Source organism: Panthera tigris, chromosome F2, assembly GCF_018350195.1.
Source record: "Panthera tigris isolate Pti1 chromosome F2, P.tigris_Pti1_mat1.1, whole genome shotgun sequence".
Classification (NCBI taxonomy): domain Eukaryota; kingdom Metazoa; phylum Chordata; class Mammalia; order Carnivora; family Felidae; genus Panthera; species Panthera tigris.
The window spans coordinates 1,259,173-1,282,290 of record NC_056676.1 but is presented as its reverse complement, the minus strand read 5'-3'; the positions used below and the strand labels follow the sequence as shown (position 1 = coordinate 1,282,290).

Sequence of the window (23,118 nt, the reverse complement as noted above, 5' to 3'; positions counted from 1 at the left end):
AAGACCAGTTAAACTTTCAAACTGAAAGAAAGGTAAGAGCTTTTACTTTGCTTAATCCTTAAAATGGCTTCAAAGGTTAGAAAGCTATTCTTTTGGGGAAAAGTATCCAAGTGCAAGAGGGCTCTGTGTTTAGTCTGAATCCCAAGACATTTCACCTGATTTTTGGCCTGGTATACACACCAGTGTGCTTCATTCTTGAGCTCAGTGTCAGTGGGGGAGATAAAACTCCCCTAGATTTCTTGGTATTCTGTAGGAGCCTTAGTATTTTGAGACACAGAAATGTTTAGGATATAAAGATAGGGAATGTTTGCCTTCACTTCTGCTATAAACTTTTTACTTTTCATGTATAATGAGGATCTGATGTGTAACCGTTTGTCTAGGTAATTGCTGTGTTCCAAAAAGATAAGAAGACTTCTTTTATCTCCCCAAGATGTTCACATGGTCACACCAGATGAGGCCACTGGGTTAAGTTCCCAAGGTTCCAGGAAGATAAGTACTGTCTCCCTGGTTATTTCCTTTCAGAAGGAAGGAGTCCAGGCCTGGCAGACTCCTTGGATTGTAAAAGCCAGGGACCCACAAGACTCTCTGCCCCTGGAGAAACTCTGTTTATATTCTAGAACGTTGGAGTAAGAACCCAGGATCCTTTCCATCCCAGTTCCAAGTAGTAAAGATTTTACTCCTTCTTTTTTGGCAGGATGGGAGAGGTGCTTTTTTCTCCCGTATCTCTTCTGTGAAATAGGTTTTGAAGTTTGTATGTGTAGGGCATTGATCTGATTTCCTTTTGTCACCACAAGGGTGTGAATCAGGATGTAGGGAATAACATGATCACTATTTGCTTTGTAGTTGAATAATGATAATGTCTCTGATCCAGAATACCTTGTATGCATGTTTAGGATCAAATAAATAAAGGTAAATATTAAAAAAAAACAATATCTGCCTCCATATTAGAAGAACAGTAAGTTTTAATATGTGTATTTTTCTCTGCTGGATTCTAGGAAAAAGAGAAAAAGGAGCTAGAAAGAGCATGTTCCTCATTGAATTTTAACAAGAAAACTAATAAAAAACCATAGGAGTATTATCACTTAATTTTTCCTGTCATTTAAACAGAACTCTATCCAATGTAAAATTACTTTAACATGAAGAAAGTAAACTCTAATGGTATTGTTTCTTTAGGTGACGAGGCAACTATATGAGCCACTAGTTATGCAACTGATTCACTGGTTCACTAACAATAAGAAATTTGAAAGTCAGGATACTGTCGCCTTATTAGAAACAATATTGGTGAGTAATGGTTGATTCTTTTCCGGATGTTTGCATTGTCTAGTTATATGTGATCTATGTTTATAGTTTTATTTATTTATTTATTTTGAGAGAGAGAGAGAGAATGAATGAGAGTAGCGGGGAGGGGAGAGAGAATCCCAAGCAGGCTCTGCACTATCAGTGTGGGGCCTGACATGGGACTTGATCTCATGAACTGTTGAGATCATGACCTGAGCTGAAGTTGGGCGCTTAACCAACTGAGCTACCCAGGCACCCTTACTTGATCTATATTTAGAACTTTAAGAAAAGTTACCTGTCCAAATATCAAAATGTAGCATCTAGTTAGGTCATATTGTCTTTTTTCTTTTGTTTTAGTGAATAGGTGAAATGACATTTTAACAGACAGGGTGCTGTAATTATTTACTGAAGTGTTGCTTTTATTTTTTTTAAAGTTTTTTTTTAATGTTTATTTATTTTTGAGAGAGAGTGAGTAGAGGAGGAGGGGCAGAGAGAGAGGGAAACACAGAATCCAAAGTGGGATCCAGGCTCGGAGCTGTCAGCATATAACCCCACGTGGGGCTCAAACTCATGGACCATGAGATCATGACCCGAGCCAAAGTTGTACGCTTAACCAACTGAGCTACCCAGGCGCCTCTACTGAAGTATTACTTTTAAATATTTGCAAGCAGTGTGCACATTTTTTTGTCCTGTCCTCTTTTTTTGGAGAATAGTTATAAATTGACAAACTTCATCTAGATTAAGGCTGTGTGTGTGTGTGTGTGTGTGTGTGTGTGTATGTGTGTGTAGAATAGGAGTGAATAAGAATGTGCTTGGACTTTTATTAGAGTTGCAGAACCCTCTTTTTAAAAAAACATCTATAGTACAATAATTAAGAGTAAAAGCAATTTGTTTGAGCTTATCCAGTTTTCTCCTGCATTCAGATTCAACAAGTGAGGAACCTTAGAAACAGTGGCCATTTCCAACAACTGTCCTGAGATTGTAGAGGTAGAATCATTAGGATTGATCACTGGTTCACGGAGGACAGAAGCAGGGAGGTCAGCTTAAAGCCTTAGTGTCATTTGACACTGATTTTATTACAGTTTTCTGAGTTTTTGCAAATAAGTTTACTTTGATTCCTTTAAATGTCATTTTACTTGATTTTTACCCGTTACTTCATCCCTGATTTGGTCTCGTTGTATACTGACTCTGGAATCAGAAGCCCCAGTTAAAGGCATAGCAAGTTTGTCCAAACAGACGTTGTGTGTTCCTTGCACGGGAGCATATTGTGAGGGGGCTGGGAAGACACGCTGCGCAGAGCAGCAGAACACATGCTCCAGATCCCCCAGGACAGTCCTGATGGTACCGTCCTGATGACAGTCCTGTTGTGTGTGTAATTACAATAGGACTCTTCCCACTCTTAGAGTTACCCTATGTGGATGCTGTGTTGTGGTAGTGGAGTTGCTGAACATTTTAAATTAGGATAGTGACCTGATGTCTGTGGTTTAATTCCCTACAGTGTCTACCAGAGAATCCTGCCTAGAATAAATACGTTTAGGTAAATTTAACTTGTGGCTTATTTGCAATTCAGATGGATTTATTGTAATGTTTCCATCCTGAAGTTTCTTTCTTAGTTGTTTCTCTTCCCCTCTTGATCATCCAAGGGGGCTTAAGTAAGGGTTTCAGAAAGAAATCAGATAAGGTCATGGCAATGTAAAGTAAGATAGGTGAGAAAAGGAAAGGTAAAAGAGGAAATGTGAAGTTGGTATAGCACTCAAGTGAAAGCATGTCTATAGGTTTCCCGGTAAGAATTGCTAATTCCCTGATATCAGCACATGCATTACTCACCACTGCTCTGAGAAGCAATAAATATCACCTCTTCACATTTCCACAGTTAATTGCTTCTTGAATTCTAATAAGCACTGTAATCAGAGATTTTGCATGTAGCAAATAACTGGGGGTGTTAGGTAGAAGAACTCCCTTATTTCAGTGTTCAGTGTAGTTTTTCAAGTTAGATCTTTCCTATACATATCTAAGAGGGAATTATGTCTAGAGGGAAATAAAAATACTCAAATTTCCTTAGCTGTTTTTTTCAGGTATTTAGAGACTATGCCTTTTATGGAGACTGCTTTTACAGAAAGTTATATTTTCAGACCACATCTCCATCTGATTTTTATGTAGCATTACAATTCCCTTGAAACCTAGAAGGAGCTTATTTTCTTTAACCTCTGTAAAGCATCACAGATACTGTTATGAGGCAAAGTCAGCAACAAAAACTCTTAGGATGTAGCCTTTGGGTTTCTTCAGGGAAAGGAGAGACTGTATTGTTGCTACATAATTAAAATATTGTTTCCTTTTTTCATGGATTTATCAGTTTGTTTAAAGGAAAGTGTTTTCATTTCGTCCAAAAGACATTGTTATTAGAGTCTAGATTCTAGACAGATTGGTTTTCTAGTGCTTATTTTTTCTTGAGTAGTGCTCTAAATGAATTTTCACCCAGAGCAGACCAGGGTGTTCAGTTGTCGTATATGTTTTGTTGTAGGATGGAATTGTAGACCCTGTTGACAGTACTTTAAGAGATTTTTGTGGCCGGTGTATTCGTGAATTCCTCAAATGGTCCATTAAGCAGACAACACCGCAGCAGCAGGAAAAAAGTCCAGTAAACACCAAGTCACTTTTCAAGCGACTGTACAGCTTTGCACTTCACCCCAATGCTTTCAAGAGGCTAGGAGCATCACTTGCCTTTAATAATATCTACAGAGAATTCAGGTAAGTAAGCCATGTGACAGGGAAGAGTATAAAAAAGTTCTTTAAATTTTTAGTAGTGATTTTGTAAAGTGACTGGTGTTTATGTATCAATGTATTCATATATCAGACATTTAGTTAATTATGTGTCAGATGCTGTGCTGTTTTCTGGGGATTAAAAAATGAATTGAAATGCAGTTTGCATTCAGGAAACTCAGAAACTACTGAGAAATACATACAAATACATACATACAGCAATACGTACATACAGAAATACATACAAACAGCAGTCTTGCAAATGCAACAGAAGACAATCCAGAGTCTTTTGGAGCACAGAAGAGGAGTATGTAATCCAACTTGAGTAGCTTAAAGAAGTCTTCCTATAGCATTTATACTTAGATGAAACGTAAAGGATAAATGGGAATCAGCCAGAGCATTTCATATCAAAGGGATGGGGTAGAGAGAAGAAATAGGGTGGTATATAAGGAGATAAAGACACCTTATATTTCTCAACTGTGGAGTTTGAAGTTTGGAAGGGAGTATAGTGAGATTGGCCAGGAGCCTTGGTTTGTAGAGTTAAAAAACATAGGTCACTTCTAGTGGCAACAAGTCCTTGGAGCAGAGAGCTGCATGGTTAAATTTCCTTCTAAAATTCACCTGCCCATAGCTATATGGAGAGTGGATCTAAGTGACATAAAACGGGGCCATGGGGCGCCTGGGTGGCGCAGTCGGTTAAGCGTCCGACTTCAGCCAGGTCACGATCTCGCGGTCCGTGAGTTCGAGCCCCGCGTCAGGCTCTGGGCTGATGGCTCAGAGCCTGGAGCCTGTTTCCGATTCTGTGTCTCCCTCTCTCTCTGACCCTCCCCTGTTCATGCTCTGTCTCTCTCTGTCCCAAAAATAAAATAAAAAAAAAAAAAAAAAAAAAAAAAACGGGGCCAGGACACCAGAGAAGGGATGTTTCAAGAAGTCCAAGAAAAAGATCATTCATCCCTGACCTAAGGTTGTAGTAGCGTTTATTCATTCATCTGTTGTTACTTACTAAGAATATTGTATGCTAGTGATGTAAAGACATAGCTAGTGATATGCTATGCTAGTGATATAAAGATCTAGCCATTCATGAGGGTTGCATTTGAAAAAAGAGGTAGATAATAATTAATCACATAATTATAAACTTGTTGCTGAAGTCAGTTCTTTTAAGTAGTGGTAGATGATTACTACATAATCTTATAATGAAGAACCTAGCTTTGTTTGGTCCAGATTGCTTCTCTCAGGAAATGGCAGTTAAGATATGAGGGAAGCAATTGTAAAAATAAGATAGATGATAGAGGTAGAGACATGATGGATATAGATGGATGAATAGGAATCTCTGTGTTTATGTGCACATGCACACTTATATGAAAATTGACTAGAGTTTGAACCCACTAGGTTATTTTTATCATTTTAAACTGTGAAGTCTATAGGTACAGAGGAGCGTTTAAAAATAAGTGTGAATCTATCACTATTTTCAGACGACATGATACTCTATAGAGAAAACCCTAAAGACCACCAAAAAACTATTAGAGCTAATAAATGAATTCAGTAAAGTTGCAGGATACAAAATTGATATACAAAAATCTGTTGCATTTCTGTACTTCGGTAACCACTTATCAGGAAGTGAAATTAAGAAAACAATCCCGTTTATAATTGCATCAAAAAGAATAAAATACCTAGGCATAAATTTAACCAAGGAAATGTAAGACCACAGAAAACCATAAGACGTTGGTGACAGCAACTGAAGAACACACAAATAAACGGAAAGATATAGCATGTTCATGGATTGGAAGGATTTATATTGTTAAAATGTTCATACTCCCCAAAGCAGTCAATATTTAGTGCAATCCCTATCAAAATTCTAATGGCATTTTTCACAGAAACCAAACAAGTGATCCTAAAATTTGTGTGGAACCACAAAATACATTGAGGAGCCAAAGCACTCTTGAGAAAAAACAAAGCTGGAGGCATCATGCTGCCTGGTTTCAGACTATACTACAAAAGCTGTAGTAATCAAAGCAGTGTGGTATTGGCATAAAACAGGAAGATCAATGCAACAGAATAGAGAGCCTAGAAATAAACACAGGTAATCATGGTCAATTAATTTTGACACAGGAGCCATGAATAAACAGTGGGAAAAGGAGAGTCTCTTCAGTATATGTTGGTGTTGGGGAAACAGGACAACTGCATGCAAAAGAATGAAGCTAGACTGTTATCTTACACCATACACAAAAATTAACTCAAAATGGATTAAAGACTTGAATGTAAGACCTGAAACCATAAAATTCCTGGAAGAAAACATAGGTGGGTAAGCTGTTTGACGCCAGTTTTGGCTCTGACTTCAAAAGCAAATGCAACAAGTGCAAAAATAAACATGTGGGACTACATCAAGTAAGCTCTTGACAGGAAACCATCAATAAAATTAAAAGGCAACAAAATGTGCTCCGTATCACTAATCATCAGAGAATGCAAATTAAAACCACAATGAGATATCACTTTACACCTGTTAAAATGGCTACTATAAAAAAGACAAGTAACAAGTGTTAGCAAGGATGTAGAAAAAGGGGAACTCTTGTGCACTGCTGGTAGGAATGTAAATTAGCATAACGACTATGGAAAACAGTATGGAGTTTCCTCAATAAGAATAGAAGTACCATATGATCCAACAATTCCACTTTTGGGTATTTATGCAAAGGAAATGAAACACAAATTCAAAAAGATATATGCACTCCTATGATTATTGCAGCATTATTTAAATTAGCCAAGATATGAAAACCGCCTAAGTGTCCAACATGGATGAATGGATAAAGAAAATGTGGTAAATGGATATGATGGAGTATTACTCAACCATAAAGAAGAATGAATTCTTGCCATCTGCGAAAACATGGATGGACCTTGAGGGCATTATGTTAAGTGAAATAAGTCAGACAGAGAAAGACAAATACCATATGATCTTATTTGTAAAATCTAAAAAAAAAAAAAAGGACAAGCTCATGCAGTTGGTGGTTGCACAGGCCAGGAAGAGGGGTAGGCAAAATGGATGATAGAGGTCAAAAGGTACAAACTTCAGTTATAGAGGCATACCTCATTTTATTGTGCTTTGTTTTATTGCTCTTTACAGATACTGCATTTTTTAGAAATTGAGTTTAACTATTGGCTCTATTTTTCCAACAACATTTATTTATTTTGTGTCTCTAAGTCATGTTTTAGAAATTCTCATGTTATTCAAACTTTTTCATTTTTCCTGTATTTGGCATGGTGATCTCTGATTGATGATCTTTGATGTAACTATTGTAATTGTTTTGAGGTGGCATGAACTGCCATATAAGACAACTTAATTGATAAAGTTGTCTGTGTTCTGACAGCTTCACCAACTGGCTGTCCCCCCATTTCTCTCCCCCTCCTTGGGCCTCTGTATTCCCTGTGACACAACAATATTGAAATTAGGCCACTTAATAACTCTATAATGGCCTCTAAGTGTTCAAGTGAAAGGAAGAGTTGCATGTCCCTTGATTTAACTCAAAAGTTAGAAATCATTAAGCCTAGTGAGGAAGGCCTATCAAAAGTCAAGATAGGCTGACAGCTAGGCCTCTTACACCTGTTAGACAAGTAGTGAATGCCAAGGAAATGTTCTTGAAGGAAATTAAAGCTGCCACTTCTGTGAACACTTGGATGATAAGAAAGTGAACCCGGGTTATTGCTGATATGGAGAAGGTTTAGTGGTCTGGATAGAAGATCAAACCAGCCACAAAACTCCCTTAAGCCAAAGCCTAATCCAGAGCAAGGCCGTGACTCTCTTCAGTTCTGTGAAGGCTAAGAGAGGTGAGGAAGCTACAGAAGAAAAGTCTGAAGCTAGCAGAGCGTTTGTGAGGTTTAAGGAAAGAAGCCATCTTCATAACATTAAAGTGCCAGATGAAGCAGCAAGTGCTGATAAGTTATCCAGAAGATCTGGCTAAGATAATGAAGATGCCCACGCTAAACAACAGATTTTCAATGAAGATGAAACAGCCTTCTATTGGAAGAAGGTGCCATCTAGGACTTCTGTAGCTAGAGAGGAGTCAATGCCTGGCTTCAAACAACAGGCTGACTCTCCTGTTAGGGGCTAACCTAGCTGGTGACTAAGTTAGAGCCAGTGCTGATTTACCATTCCAAAAATCATAGGGCCTTGCAGAATTAGGCTAAATCTACTCTTATCTGTGCTCTCTAAATGGAACAGCAAAACCTGGATGCCAGCACATCTGTTCACAATCTGGCTACTGAATGTTTCAAGTCCACTGTTGAGACCTACTGCTCAGAAACAGATTCCTTTCAAAATATTACTGCTCAGTGACCATGCACCTGGTCACCCAAGAGCTCTGATGGAGAGGCACCATGAGATTATATGTTTTCATGACAGCCACACAATATCCATACTGCAGTTCATGGATCAAAGAGTAATTTTGACTTTCAAGTCTTTTTTTTTTTTTTTTTTAAATAAGCTTTATGCCCAGTGTGGGGCTTGAAATCACAACCCTGAGATCAAGAGTCACATGCTCCATTGAGCCAGCCAGGTGTCCTGACTTTTTATTTAAGAAATATATTTCATAAGGCTATAGATGCCATAGAGAGTGATTTGTCTGATGAATCTGGGCAAAGTAAATTGAAAGCCTAGAAAGAATTCACTGTATTAGTGAATTCGCATTTCTTTATTAAGAACATTCGCAATTCTTGGGAAGAGGTGAAAACATCAACACTCATAGGAGTTTGGAAGAAGTTGGTTCCAGCCCTCATGGATGAGTTTGAGGGGTTCAGGACTTCACTGGAAGAAGTAACTGGATGTGATAGGAATAGCAAGAGAACTAGAATTAGAAGTGGAGCCAGAAGATGTGACTGAATTGTTGCAATCTCATGATCAAACTTGAATGGATGAGGAGTTGCATCTTAGGGATGAGCAAAGAAAGTGGTTTCTTGAGATGGAATCTCTTCCTGGTGAAGATACTGTGAAGATTGTTGAAATGACAACAAAGGATTTAGAATACTACCTACACTTAGTTGATAAAATAACAGGCTTTGAGAGGATTGGTTCCAGTTTTGAAAGAGGTCCAACTATGGGTAAAATGCTACCAAACAGCATCACATGCTACAGAGAAATTGTGTCTGAAATGAAGAGTTAATCGATGCAGCAAACTTCATTGTTGTCTTATGTGAAGAAATTGTCATAGTCACCCAGCCATGAGCAGCCGTGACCATGACCCTGACTGTAGCAGTCAACACTGAGACAAGACCCTCTACCAGCAAAGTAATTATGACTTGCTGAAAACTCAGAAGATGGTTAGCATTTTTTAGCAATAAAGTATTTTTAATTATGTACAATTTTTTTAGACACAACACTGTTGTGCTCTTAATATATAGTACAGTATGAACATAACTTCATATGCCCTGGTGAACCAAAAAATTCACTTTACTCCCTTTATTGAGATCATTGCTTTCTTTTGGTTGCCTGGAATCAAACTCATAATACCTCTGAGGTGCCATACTGTAGAGTATGGTGACCATAGTTAATAATACTGTATTGCATATTTCAAAGTTGCTAGGAGAGTAGATTTTATTTTTTTTTATTTTATTTTTTTTTATTTTTTAATATATGAAATTTACTGTCAAATTGGTTTCCATACAACACCCAGTGCTCATCCCAAAAGGTGCCCTCCTCAATACCCATCACCCACCCTGCCCTCCCTCCCACCCCCCATCAACCCTCAGTTTGTTCTCAGTTTTTAACAGTCTCTTATGCTTTGGCTCAGGAGAGTAGATTTTAAATGTGCACGTTACAAGGAAAAAGACTTTGTATGTTGATGGATGTTAACTAGACTTACTGTGGTGATCATATTGTAATATACACAAATCTGGAGTCATTATGTTGTGCTCCTAGAAGTATTATAATGTTGTATGTCAGTTATGCCTTACTTAAAAAAACTGTGTAAAGTTTGTTGAATAATAATAAAGCGAGTTCTTGTATACTCCTACCTAGGTTAAGAAATAGAGTATTTTCAGAATTTTATACCCTCCTCTGCACTGAACTAATCATTCTTCCTTTGTATTACTTATTCCCCTTTCTTTTTTGTTTCATTTTGTGTGTATGTGCCCTAACCGATATACTCTTGCATTTTGAAAAGCTGTGAAGGTCAGTGTTTTCATTGTTAGGTGAAGTATCCTGGGATAATCCGCTCCGTGGAGACTAGTTGGCTGTAGCTCCATGAGAGATTACAGGAGCCCATTCCAAGGAAACAGAGTGACAAGGTTCATGTCAGTTTTAGAAAGCACAGCTCTCCAGAATGGTGTGAAGTAGACCGCTAGCTGACATCAGGGAGAAATATCGTCTGAGGGTGTGGACTGCCCTTGAATTGCAGCGTCTCACTTCCCAGGAGTCCATCCCCCATATGTCAGGAGCATGTCAAAGCAAAATTCTCTTGTGGGATAAATGAGCACTGTCAGCTGATCCAGGCTGAAATTGGACAGAAGAACTTCACCTGATCATGGCAGGCCAGGTTAAGAGTGGAATTTGGGCCATATTCCTTCCAGGTTGAAAAACCCATAGGGGCGCCTGGGTGGCTCAGTCAGTTAAGCGTCCGACTTCAGCTCAGGTCATGATCTCGCGGTTTGTGAGTTTGAGCCCCGCACCGGGCTCTGTGGTGACAGCTCAGAGCCTGGAGCCTGCTTCAGATTCTGTGTCTCCCCCTCTCTCTGCCCCTTTCCTGCTCATGCTCTGTGTCTCTCTGTCTCTCAATAATAAATAAACGTTAAAAAAAAATTAAAAAAAAAAAAGAAAAACCCATAATAATGGTGTTTTGGTGGAGACGGCCGTTAACCAGTCTCTTTCTTGGGTCTCATGTCTGAATCAACTTGTGTCTCCTCTTGAATATCCCCTTTACTTCTTTCCTGTGTTTGATCTTTTGTTTTATTTTCCTCTGTTGTCTTCTTTTTTGGATATTCTCATTTGTTGGATCACATTCCAAGAGGCTTTTTGAGAGAGGTACATGAGAGACAAATTTTTTGAGACCTTGCATGTTGAGTAATATAAAAACAAGTTTTGTCTCCTTTCTGCATGCTGGTAAACTGTTTTGCACACCTTTCTTTGGAAGCACAGTTCTGAGTTATCATTTTGTCATGCCATTTCTCTACTTACCTACTTTTACCTCGTGTTGATACCTAAGATAAAAGCTATTGAACTCAGCCCGGCCTTCCAAGACCTCCCCAACTTTTTCAGTGTCATCCCCAAACTGCTGTTCCAAATGAACCTCTTTACTTACAGTACTGCTCATTTGCTTGCTGTTTCCTGTGTTTTCCATCTTGCTTCCACGTCTTTGCCCATAGCATACATTTATTGGTACTGTCCTTTATTTTCAGTGTCAGGTCTGGGTGTGCGACACTGGGGGAGATGTGGAGCTTGTAGAGTTCTGACGGGCCCTGCCCCTCCTAGGATTCAAACTTGAAAGAAAGAAAGAAAGAAAGAAAGAAAGAAAGAAAGAAAGAAAGAAAGAAAGAAAGAAAGAAAGAAAGAAAGAAAGGAGGGAGGGAGGGAGGGAGGGAGGGAGGGAGGGAGGGAGGGAGGAAGGAAGGAAGGAAGGAAGGAAGGAAGGAAGGAAGGAAGGAAGGAGGGAGTTCAGTACTCCTGCCAAACCAAACACCAGTTAGTAATTCTTACTGTAAGGGTTCCATCTTCTAGCACCTCGCTCCAGTTCGTTTGCTCCAGGAACGCACTTCTTCCCAGTGGGCGGTACAGTGACCCAGCACTTCATCACACAAGTAGAACTTGCAATTCGTACTTTTCTCTGAACTCCCCTAAGATTTAGTGCCTAGCCCTGTCACTTTATACTGAATCATTTACTGTCCTGTGTTATTAAGGGACAAAATTTCCAGGGAGAGATCTGGCCTCTGCCTTTCACCCGCCCATGAGTTTACCCTTTATAAGAAGATGGTCCACAGACACTGTTGACTGAATTAATTATTTCCATTTGCCTGACGTGGTTCTAAAAGGCTTAGTGTTTACTGTTGATGTTAACTTACTTTTGGATTGGATGAGAGCTTTTGAAATTCTTTGATTTGGAAAGAATGTGGATATGGTATGAGATCTTCTTTTCTATTAATTTTGATGAGGTGTGTGGAAGTGTGGTCAGAACAGTGGTTCCAAGGTTATGTGCTCTGAGCAGTTCCACAGATGGAAGGGTACTTGTATGCAGAGAAAAAGCCGGTACCACGTCTTTTGCTTTATGTAGTTTTTGATCTGCTCTTGAGGAAGTTTTCTTCTTTGAAAAGCATTTGTTGTCACAGGTTTTAAAACATTTGAGCCATTTTTTAAAGACAAATTTAATTTGTGTATTTTTCTGATAACACTTTTTTCCTTTGTCACTTCTGCTTTATTGTTTTTCCTAGAATATTGAAGTTCACTACTCTTTATTTTACAGGGAAGAAGAATCTCTAGTAGAACAGTTTGTGTTCGAAGCATTGGTTATATATCTGGAAAGTCTGGCCTTAGCACACACAGATGAGAAATCCTTAGGTAGGTCTTACCTGAGCTTTTTGTTTGCGTGCCACTTGTTAGCCTGACAAGTTTTCAAGAGCTTTTCCATTCAGGAGTTAAGCCTCAGGTAGTTCTTCATAAGATGATGCTTTTTTTTCTCCCGTCTCCTCCTTTAGGATGATAAGTGTGAAGGGGGGGATATGCCCCTCCAGTACCTCTAATGCAGTTTGTGTAAGTCTTCAGTGCTCACCGCCTCTAAGACCTTGTGCCCTTGGTGGCCACTGAGCTTGACCCCTGGCTGGTCAGAGATCCCACCCAGGGCAGGTGGGACAGTTTTATTGTGCAGCTCCAACGAAGCCAACCAGTTACTATGATGACACAAAATGTGAGAATATACGATTGCACCATGTAAAGAAAGCTGGTTGTAATAGCTACTGAAAAGGGCAATATAGATCTCATTACAAGAATGTGATAAAGCTATTTCTACCATAATTAAGAAATAATGTAAAATAGTCAGAAATAGACTTACTATGAGAGTAATAGATGGTCGTTTTTACAATTATATTCTGTCCTGTAGTCAGTATGAGTATTGTGGAATTTCTGGGCTGGAAGGCTTCTTAGACATCTTACCAGAGAACGTAAGTGACTGCTGTAGCTTACATAGCTGTGTGTGACAGAACTTCTCTTTGACTTACTCAGATTTTATTTTCTGTTGTTTTCTGTTTTTTTGAAAGACAGGTTGAGCTCTATTATCCTTCATGTTGATAGCCTGCTATGGGTAAAATTGCTTAAAATTTGGCCCTTGCGATCAAAGAGCTTAAAATTGCTCTGTTTATCTTGACATCTTATATAGCTGTATTTTGTCAACAAGTGAAACTTGACTCTTAAAAATCACTGCCATGTTTTCAAAGCATAGAAAGAAAACTTTTTCTTAGTAATAGAACTCAGGTTGGGTAAGGCTCCTTTCCTAAATAACCCAAGATGTTTGTGAATGGTTTTACTCATTTGCTTTGATTCTCCTTCAGCGGCTGTATTATTAAGCTATAATACAAGTGGGTTTTTTTTTTTTTATTTAAAAAAAAAATTTTTTTTAATGTTTACTTTTGAGGGAGAGAGTGTGAGTGGGGGAGGGTCAGAGAGAGAGGAAGACACAGAATCCAAAGCAGTCTCCAGGCTCTGAGCTGTCAGCACAGAGCCTGACACGGGGCTCGAACCCACGTGAGATCATGACCTGAGCCGAAGCCGGATGCCTAACCAACTGAGACACCCAGGTGCCCCTAAGCTATAATATGGTTTAACCTACATACAAAGAAGGCAAGGTCAAGGAATTTATAACCCCTAAATAATAGCCTTAAGTTGAGGTGCACAGGATCTGGCCTGGCATGCGGGTTTTGTAATGCCTGTACAGTCCTCCACCTCAGATCCATTATGTGAGTCTGTGCTTTGATTGGCTGAGGGCTGCTGGAACAGTTTCTTAGTAGGTACAGTGTTGCTGTGTGTGAGTGTGTTTGTGCATGTGCGCTATACTCTCCTGCAGTCTTAAATGTGGGTTTCGGTTTTGTTTTGGGACAGTGTAAATCGTTTATTTAAATTTTGTTTTCTGAGGGATGAAACGATATTGACTCTATTGTAAAATTACCTTTTTAGTTAAAAAATTAGGTCGATAAATGTATAATACCAATTTATTAACAATAACCAGCTATATAACTCCTTTGGAAATGTATTTTTATACTCGAGAACAGGTACAATTCAACAGTGTTGTGATGCCATTGATCACCTGAGGCGTATCATTGAAAAGAAGCATGTATCTTTAAACAAAGTTAAAAAAAGACGTAGGCCACGGTAGGTGATATTGCTTCCTTTTTAAATTTTTTTCCAGCATAAAACTAATTCTCAGTTAACGAAAGAAAATCTGGAAGGAATGTGTGGAAGCATAGAGAATTTAACCAAGGAATGTGTGGAAATAGGCGGAGTCAATTTCTAGGACACTAAAAACTTTGTGTTTGGAAATGCTTGGTTTAAGGTATAAATTTGTAACTGAAACATTTATTTTGAGTACAGATTTGATGTGGAATTACTTGACTAGAAAATTCATGAACTATTGTAGAGTAAATTTGAAGTATAAGAACTGAAATATTGAAATGGTAGCATTTTAACAGTCATGGAAATTTAGAATGATGGAATGAAGCTACCTAAAGCTAAGACTGGCTTATTAACCAGTGGTAGCCAGTCTTCTCTTTTTCCATTCTAGCAAGGTCTCCCATCAGGATGGGATGTGCCATGCATCAGCCCCTCTAGATCTGTGGATCTGTGCGGGGTGTCCGGGGTGTCCACTGGCTGCTACCACTGTGACGAAGTATTGGCACATGTAAATTGGATATTAGTATTTCCTCTGTTGTTTTAAAATTGATTCTTTCAGATCCTGTTGTTAACTTTTGACCTCTCTAGATCATTGGTTCTCAATCTGAAGCAGTGATCAGCATTACTTGAATGTTTTGTTAAAACACAAGTTGCTGGGCCCTGGCCCCAGAATCTTCCAGCAGGTCCGGAACAGGGCCAGTAATTTGCATTTCTGCCAAGTTTACAGATGATATTGATGCAGCCAGGTCAGGGGCCACAATTTGAGAGGCACTACTTTAGATCTCAGATCCCCTTTTGTTTTAAGGTACATTGAAAAGGACACATGAAAATATTGGTGCTGTTGTTTTAAGAAATGTTTTTTAAATTTTTTCCTCAAAAAAAATTGAAGGTAAGCAGCATTTAGGACCTATTTAACCTGTGCCATTTTGATTGTATGCTAATGATAATACATTAAAAATAAATTGAAAGCCTTTTGATGAGGTTTCTACATGTATTAGTATGGCAAAATTGAGTTTGTGATTTCTAGATTCTTGGGTTAGCTAAATACTAAATGTTGGGGCGTGCATTAAATATAGTGTGTCGTCTCCACATAGAGGATTTCCACCCGCGGCATCATTGTGTTTACTAGATGTGGTCCACTGGCTGTTAGCCCACTGTGGGAGGCCCCAGACGGAATGTCGACACAAATCCATAGAACTGTTTTATAAATTCGTTCCTTTACTGCCAGGTATTGTGATCTTTAAGTCTTATAAATTATGGGTTTTGCTTTTACCACCAGTTTAGAGATGTGTACTTATTTAAAATGTAAGCTTTCTATTATTCAGATGAATGTAACAAATGTTCCTAATAAAAAGATAAGTATGTTCAATAACCATTATGGATCGTTTGCATGGCAAAGGGTAAACTATGGGCTGTACGTTTCACAAAGATTTACAGAAAGAAAGAAAAAAATGCTAATTTGATGTCAAGTGATACAAAGGAAATAAATTTAGAATATCCCAGTATCTTTTTTATTCTACTACATTTTTGCTTTTCTATCTCATTTAAAAGAAATGAAGAAGAGTTGGATAACCATTGCGGTTGTCAACATGATATTCAGTTAAGATTTAGAAATTTTATTTATAGTTAATGAAATACTGCAATGTTTTTATTTCACCATGTGATTAATAAGAAATTGTTAGACTCCTAAATTTGAATGATCTCAGATTACTGTGAGATTAAAGGAAAGCAATGAGCTTGTGCTTATTAAATAACTATTACCCTAAGTCATTGAATTGTACTTATAGTCTTGAAATAATTACTAAATTTCTTAGGAATAAATGTATTGTTCTGTTTTCTCCAGTAAGTCCGAACCGAGCTTTGGGAGCATGGGTGTAGGGAGGCTGTGCCTCAGGACAGGCCCAGGCCCTGGCTTCCCCCTGTAGAGTGCACTGTGCACGAGTGCAGAACCAAGATGTGCTGTGGTGTGTGTGTCTGGATGAGAACAGTGACAGTGCACTACAAATCATGAGAAAGAGCCGGTCTCTTTAGAAAATGGGGTAGAGTGCTACTTTGGGGCTTTTTCCTCATGGAAGAAGAGGTGAAAATCACTTGGTGTAGTTCTAAAACTTAGAAGATTATACATTTTTTATACTATGGAATATATTATGTTGTTATATACTATAGATTTATATAGCATATATTACAACTCTATTTGTACTACATATACTATTTGGTATACAAATATGTAGTATATATTTGCTTATTGCCTCTAGTTAACAAAGTTAGTTTCTTTTTTTTATTTTTAAGTTTATTTTGAGAGAGAGAGAGCATGACTAGAGGAGGGGCAGAGAGAGAGGGAGAGAGAGAATCCCAAGCAGGCTCCATGCTATCAGTGCAGATCCTGATGTGGGGCTTGAACTCACAAACTGCAAGATCTTGACCTGAACCGAAACCAAGAGTTGGCCACCCAGGTGCCCCTGCAAAGTGAGTTTTCTAACGTTGTCATTGTCACAACAGTCCTGTAAAGTCCATGAAGATTGGACGAGGTGGAGCGGTGGGGCATGTTTTCCTTATTTTTAAAGGAAACTTCGGCCCAGATATTATGTCAGTGGAACTAGTTGGCAGACCCGTCCTCCCTCCAGGTTGGGTCTCTGGCTCTCCTGTAGCCCACACAATTTCCAGTGACATCAGCTTGACTGATCCCATACATTTCTGTTGTTCTTAACTGCCTACAATAGGGACCTCACATATTTTCAATGAAGTAAGTGGAGCTCTGCCTCTCAGAATTGTTTCCGTTACACAAAGCATGCCAAGTAGTTGGTGAACCTTGGCCTATTGCCGACATATACTTTGCATAAAAGGGATGAGCATTCCTTGGCTTATCTCCTCTGTGCCCTCCAGTTGTGCTTCCACCTCTCTCTCTGCTATATTTAACTCCTAGTGGTGTTTTGGGTTTTTGTGAAGGTTTTTTAAAATTCCAGTTAGTTAACATACAGTGTTGTATTAGTTTCAGGTGTATAATATAGGGATTCAACACTTCCATATATTACCTGGTGCTCAGCAAGCCAAGTATACTCCTTACCCGCCACCTGTTTAAGTGATTCTCCCTCCCCACTTCTGTCTGGTAACCATCAGTTTGTTCTCTGTAGTTAAGAGTCTGTTTCTTGGTTTGCTTCTCTTTTTTTCTCCCCTGTGTTTATTTGTTTTGTTTCTTAAATTCGACACTTGAGGGAGATCATATGGTATTTATCTTTCTCTGACTTACTTCACTTGGCATAATAGTCTCTAGCTGCGTCCATGTCATTGTAAATGGCAAGATTTCATTCTTTTTTGTGACTGAATAATATTGATACCACATCGCTTCCTTATGCATTCATCAACCAGTGGACACTTGGGCTGCTTCCATATCTTGGCTGTTGTCAGTAAAGCAGCCTCCAGTGATTTTTAAGGGACAGTGTTAAGTGTCTCTTTATTGATTGATTGGTTGGTTGGTTGATTGACTGAGAGAGCGATGCAGTAGGGGCGGAGCAGAGGGAGAGAGAGAATCTCAAGCAGGCTTCACACTCAGTGTGGAGCCCGATGCGGGGCTCAATCCCATGACCGTCAGATCATGCATGATCTGAGACAAAATCAAGAGTCAGCTGAGCCACTCTTTAGTGCCCTACAGGAGTACACTGTCACCAGGTGTGCTAGGTAATGGCATGTGCAGTCATGTCCCTATGACATGTGTCAGGGGCTTCTGACTTCTGATGTTCATGTTGGATGGAAAGCCAGGGTCACAGCAGCTATAGTTTTGAGGAGGAGACTGAGGAGGCAGGGATCTGGGACAATTCCCAGCTGTCGGAATATGCTTTCCCAGGCCCATCCGTTCTCTGTGTTCCCTTGTCCTCCCCTTTCTCTATGCCTGTCTTTCTCTGTCCTTCCTGTACTTTCTCTTCTAGGACTCTTAGCTAGCGTGTGAGAGAGAACTTAAATATTATTTTTACCCATTATTAGTTTTATTTTCTTTGTCAGTTTTTAGTGAAAATAATGGAAAGTTTGATGTTTCTGTCTGAAACAAACCCTGAAAACATGATATTGAATCTTTGCTTATATAGCTAATAGGTATTTTTTTAACACAATAGGGAAACTGTTTCTTACTACATCAGAAATACTTTATTCTTTTGCATTCTTCTTTAACTTCATTAGAATCAGGATGATTTGACCTTTTGAGAGTCCCTGATTTCAGAGCATGCAAAATAAAATTTAATGTTTTTTCATTTTCAGTTTAGAAAATGATTGATACCTGAAAGAAAAGATGTCTTTTAAAACAAATAATTTGAGTCTTTTATTTAGCAAAAACTGCCCTTACTGTGTGATATTATAAGCACTTTTTCAAATATTAACTACTTCATTAATCTTTGAAGGAACCTCAAAGGTAAATATTGTTAAGATGAGAAAACCGAGACACAATAGAGGCAAGGTCCACACAGCCAGGAAGTAGGATAGGAACTTGAGAGTGGCAGTGCTCTTTTTGTGTTTATTCTTTAAATTACTCCTGAGAAAAGGGACAATAGTTTTCAAGAAAAAAGGCAAGGGAAAGGATAGGACATTTATAGCTGTGCAAATGGTATCCAGCCATTTTTATAATGTTTAAAGTAACTGAAGAGAATGGCTTTGGTGGAAAGACCTTGGCAGTAATTACAGTGAACCAAGTTATGATTACTATGGTTAAAAAAAAAAAGATTATCCCTTATCATTCTGAAATGTTACTGCTCTGGTAGATGCTTCATATGGGACTTTTATGGAAACTATATTTGAAATACTCTGATATTGCCAGCCTGGTTCTGCTCTGGTTCTTTTTGTTAACATATCCTACTTAATTCTAGCTTTATTATTGTTTATTATTATTATTGTTATTTATTACAGTGATTAATTTTAATCATGTGAAAGTCATTTGTATGTGTGTTTTAATCTTGTTTCTTTCTTAAGGCAACAAATCACCTTCTTTGTGGCTGAAAGAGATTCTCAAGAGCAAAGATCCTTCCTTTCTCATAAACATGTTTGAGGGGGGTGGAGGAGGCTGTGGTCGGCCGTCAGGCATCCTTGCTCAGCCCACCCTCTTCCATCTGCAAGGGCCGTTCAGCCTGCGAGCTGCCCTGCAGTGGATGGACATGCTTCTGGCGGCGCTGGAGTGCTACAACACCTTCACTGAGAAGAAAACCCTCGCGGCACCTGAGGTCCTGGGTGGGTAACACCTACGCACGTTGCTGCGGTCCAGTTCTGCCTGGAGCCATTCCGGGCAAAAGTGCAGCGAGGTCTTTGACTAGACAGATGCCCCTGTCAGCATCGTAGTTAACAAGGGCGATAAGAGGAGCGTTTATTCAGTCGCTGCGTTATCCTTTAAGCTCACGTGAGGGCGAGAGTCTGGTGCACACGACTGAGGCCGTGGACACCTGTCTGGCATCTGTACTTCTTTTGTGTCCTGAACAGGTTCTTGATGGCCCTTTTACCAAGTGGCCTTTTGAGGCTGTCATTTGCTTTAGCACATTACAGGAGTTCTTCCTGGGCACCTGGCTGGCTCAGTCAACAGAGCATGTGACTCTTCGTCCCGGGTTGTAGCTTCGAGCCCCTTTTGGGTGTAGAGATTACTTAAAAATAAAATATTAAAAAAAAAGCGTTTATCGGGGCGCCTGGGTGGTTCAGTCAGTTAAGCGTCTGACTTCAGCTCCGGTCATGATCTCACTGTCTGTGAGTTCGAGCCCCACATCAGGCTCTGTGCTGACAGCTCAGAGCCTGGAGCCTGCTTCAGATTCTGTGTCTCTCCCTCCCTCTACCCCTTCCCTGCTCATGCTCTGTCTCAGTCTGTCTCAAAAATAAATAAAAACATTAAAAAAAAAATTTAAAAAATGTTGATAAAAGAGTTCCTCCTAACATGAGGCTCTGTGATCGTATGTTTCTGAGTAGCATGTCTTCATGTTTCTTGCATTTTCCTATTCCTTAGTGTTTTTACTGTAGTATGATGATAACAGTGTTGTTTGCAAAGGATAGTATGCAGGGTGGAGTGTTTGGTGTGCTCCTTGGCCCGTGCCGGGAAGAAGGAGATGGCAGCCTCCGTCCTTTACGTGATCTAAACGGGACCTGGGAAAGCAGGGGGTGGTTCCTGGGAGGTGCATCTCTGAGAATACAGCATCTGGAGCCAACTGTAGCTGACAAGTACGCTCTAGGCTTCGAGGTTCTCTGAGCAGGCTGTTCGGGGTGTCCACCGAAATCCTCTCTCGTGGGCTAAATATCCAGCTTGCCACTCAGAACATGATATGTTATTTCAGTGATTTTCAGTGTAGACAGAGCATCCATTCTGGTAGTGGTGCTGGTTGGCTAAAGGAACTACCAGTCTCTCTTTAATTCTGTCAGAGGTGAGGTGTCTTGGGGATTTGGGAAAAAGAACCAGGTTGTCTTGTTGTCTTTCTTTTAGCTTGAGAAAGTTGGAACCAAACATGGTGGGGTGTGTGTAATGTGTGTGCACGCACACACACTGGGGTTCCGGAAAACAGATTTTATACCATTTTGAGAAGATCTGACTCTCTAGGATGGGATTCTGCATGATTCTAGTATGGGATTCTCAGAGGGATAGGTCAGAAAAGTTCTGAAACTTTAAAAATAGCAATAGTAGCTATTCAGTTGCAAATAGTACCTTAAATTTGTTGTTGTTGTTGTTTCTTTAATTTTTTTTTTTAACCTTTATTTTACTTTTGAGACAGAGACAGAGCATGAACGGGGGAGGGTCAGAGAGAGAGGGAGACACAGAATCGGAAGCAGGCTCCAGGCTCTGAGCCATCAGCCCAGAGCCTGACGGGGGCTCGAACTCACGGACCGCGAGATCATGACCTGAGCCGAAGTCGGACGCTCAACCGACTGAGCCACCCAGGCGCCCCCTAAATTTGTTGTTTTAAGAGATCTCGTATATCATTTTGAAAATTTAAGAAAACAAAAAAAAGTATAGGAAATATGTAAAACCTAATTGCATTCCCTAGTGACAGACACTAAGTTTAGTGTCTACTTTTTAAAACTTTTTCTATGCGTATAATATATATATTTAAAATTTTTTTTTATTTTTTAACATAATGGGTCATATGCATGCTTTGCTATAATTTGATTTTTAAAATGAAACTTAACTTTAAAAAAAGTTTTTTTAATGTTTATTTATTTTTGAGAGAGACAGAGACAGAATGTGAGTGGGTTAGGGGGAGAGAGACAGGGAGACCCAGAATCTGAAGCAGGCCCCAGGTTTGAGCCCGATGCAGGGCTCGAACTCACTTGCTGTGAGATTATGACCTGAGCTGAAGTTGGACGCTCAACCGACTGAGCCACCCAGGTGCCCTGAAACTTAACTTTTAAACAGAAAGTTAACATACTGGATGTCTTTTTATGGCAGTGTATATACCTTGAACTAATTTAAATGACCGTGTAATACTAAATAATGCAAATGTGTCACAATTAAGCAGTCTTCAAACTGTTTTATTTATTTACCTCGTGAGGAGTGGGAGACATTAAAAACAACATACCTTCTTTCAAACTTGACCAAAAAAAAATCCTCTTTGCTTTAAGTAATTGAAAAAATTAATTTCTGGTGTGTGTCGTAAATGTGGGCATTTAACATAAAATTGTTAACATTACTTAAAAAATGTATTCAGTGGAGGCTAACTACTGTAGAGATTTTTTGTTTAACATCTTTATTTTTATTTAATTGCTTTAAAATAGTTTTTTATGGCAATTTTGCAAAGCTCCTGAATTATTATTACTGTTCCATACCCTTCACATTTTTTATCCTAAGTATCATGTTATTATGCTTATGTTTTTATTTACTTATAACTCTACGTCTTTGCAACAAAACGGTCTACCTGTTACAAGTTTCTTCTGTGTTGGGTTATCGTGGCCTTTGTTATTAGGGCACATTTTGTGTATTACCACCATAACAATATAAATATAATATTTTGATAAATAATTATTATATATAAGAAGTAAAATTATATGGTTAGAATTTTGTTTTTGTTTTGTATAGGTTTTACTAAGAAAAACTTACCTAAATGAGTGCCATATTTGAATAATGCTAAAATGTTCATTTTTTTTTCACATTTAACATACCTGTTAATTAGAATGTGTCATACAGCACATTGTTCGTTGAATTTAAGGATATTTGGTGTTTGAGAATGAAATTCTTAATATATTTTCTCTCAGTTCTTTTGAATAGATAGTGACCTGTCATCAGAATTTTTTTTTTTTTAATTTTTTTTAACGTTTATTTTTGAGACAGAGAGAGAGCATGAACGGGGGAGGGTCAGAGAGAGGGAGACACAGAATCTGAAACAGGCTCCAGGCTCTGAGCTGTCAGCACAGAGCCCGACACGGGGCTCGAACTCACGGACCGTGAGATCGTGACCTGAGCCGAAGTCGGCCGCTCAACCGACTGAGCCACCCAGGCGCCCCCAGAATTATTTTTAATGATCTGTCAAGTTGGCAATTTGATGAACTAAAATTTTATGAAAACAAAGAATTGGAAACCCTTAGACTTATAAAAGGATTTCTTACTCGTCCTTGTCTTTGCTCTCTCTTTCAACATGTACACCACTTTTTAAAATTGTCCCTCTGTTTGGGAGGTCTTTACACCTGGTATAAAAACTACAGTGGGACTGAGGAGAAGAGAAGGGTGTTTTATCTTCCTTCCTGTAAGCAAGACCGGGGTGATCATGAAAGGAGTGGAGATGGGA

At 39.0% G+C, this 23,118-nt stretch overlaps 1 protein-coding gene across 3 annotated transcripts in view; it reads left to right on the top strand.

The window, feature by feature from the left end:
• PRKDC (protein kinase, DNA-activated, catalytic subunit) overlaps positions 1-23,118 on the top strand; it is a 214,760-nt gene that overhangs the window by 54,886 nt on the left and 136,756 nt on the right. For all 3 annotated transcript variants that reach the window (XM_007085581.3, XM_042972680.1, XM_042972681.1), the window contains 6 exons: positions 1,174-1,281; positions 3,800-4,026; positions 12,474-12,568; positions 14,272-14,371; positions 15,484-15,617; positions 19,343-19,597. In XM_007085581.3, coding sequence (XP_007085643.2) covers positions 1,174-1,281; positions 3,800-4,026; positions 12,474-12,568; positions 14,272-14,371; positions 15,484-15,617; positions 19,343-19,597 — 919 coding nt within the window. The remainder of the gene's footprint in view (positions 1-1,173; positions 1,282-3,799; positions 4,027-12,473; positions 12,569-14,271; positions 14,372-15,483; positions 15,618-19,342; positions 19,598-23,118) is intronic.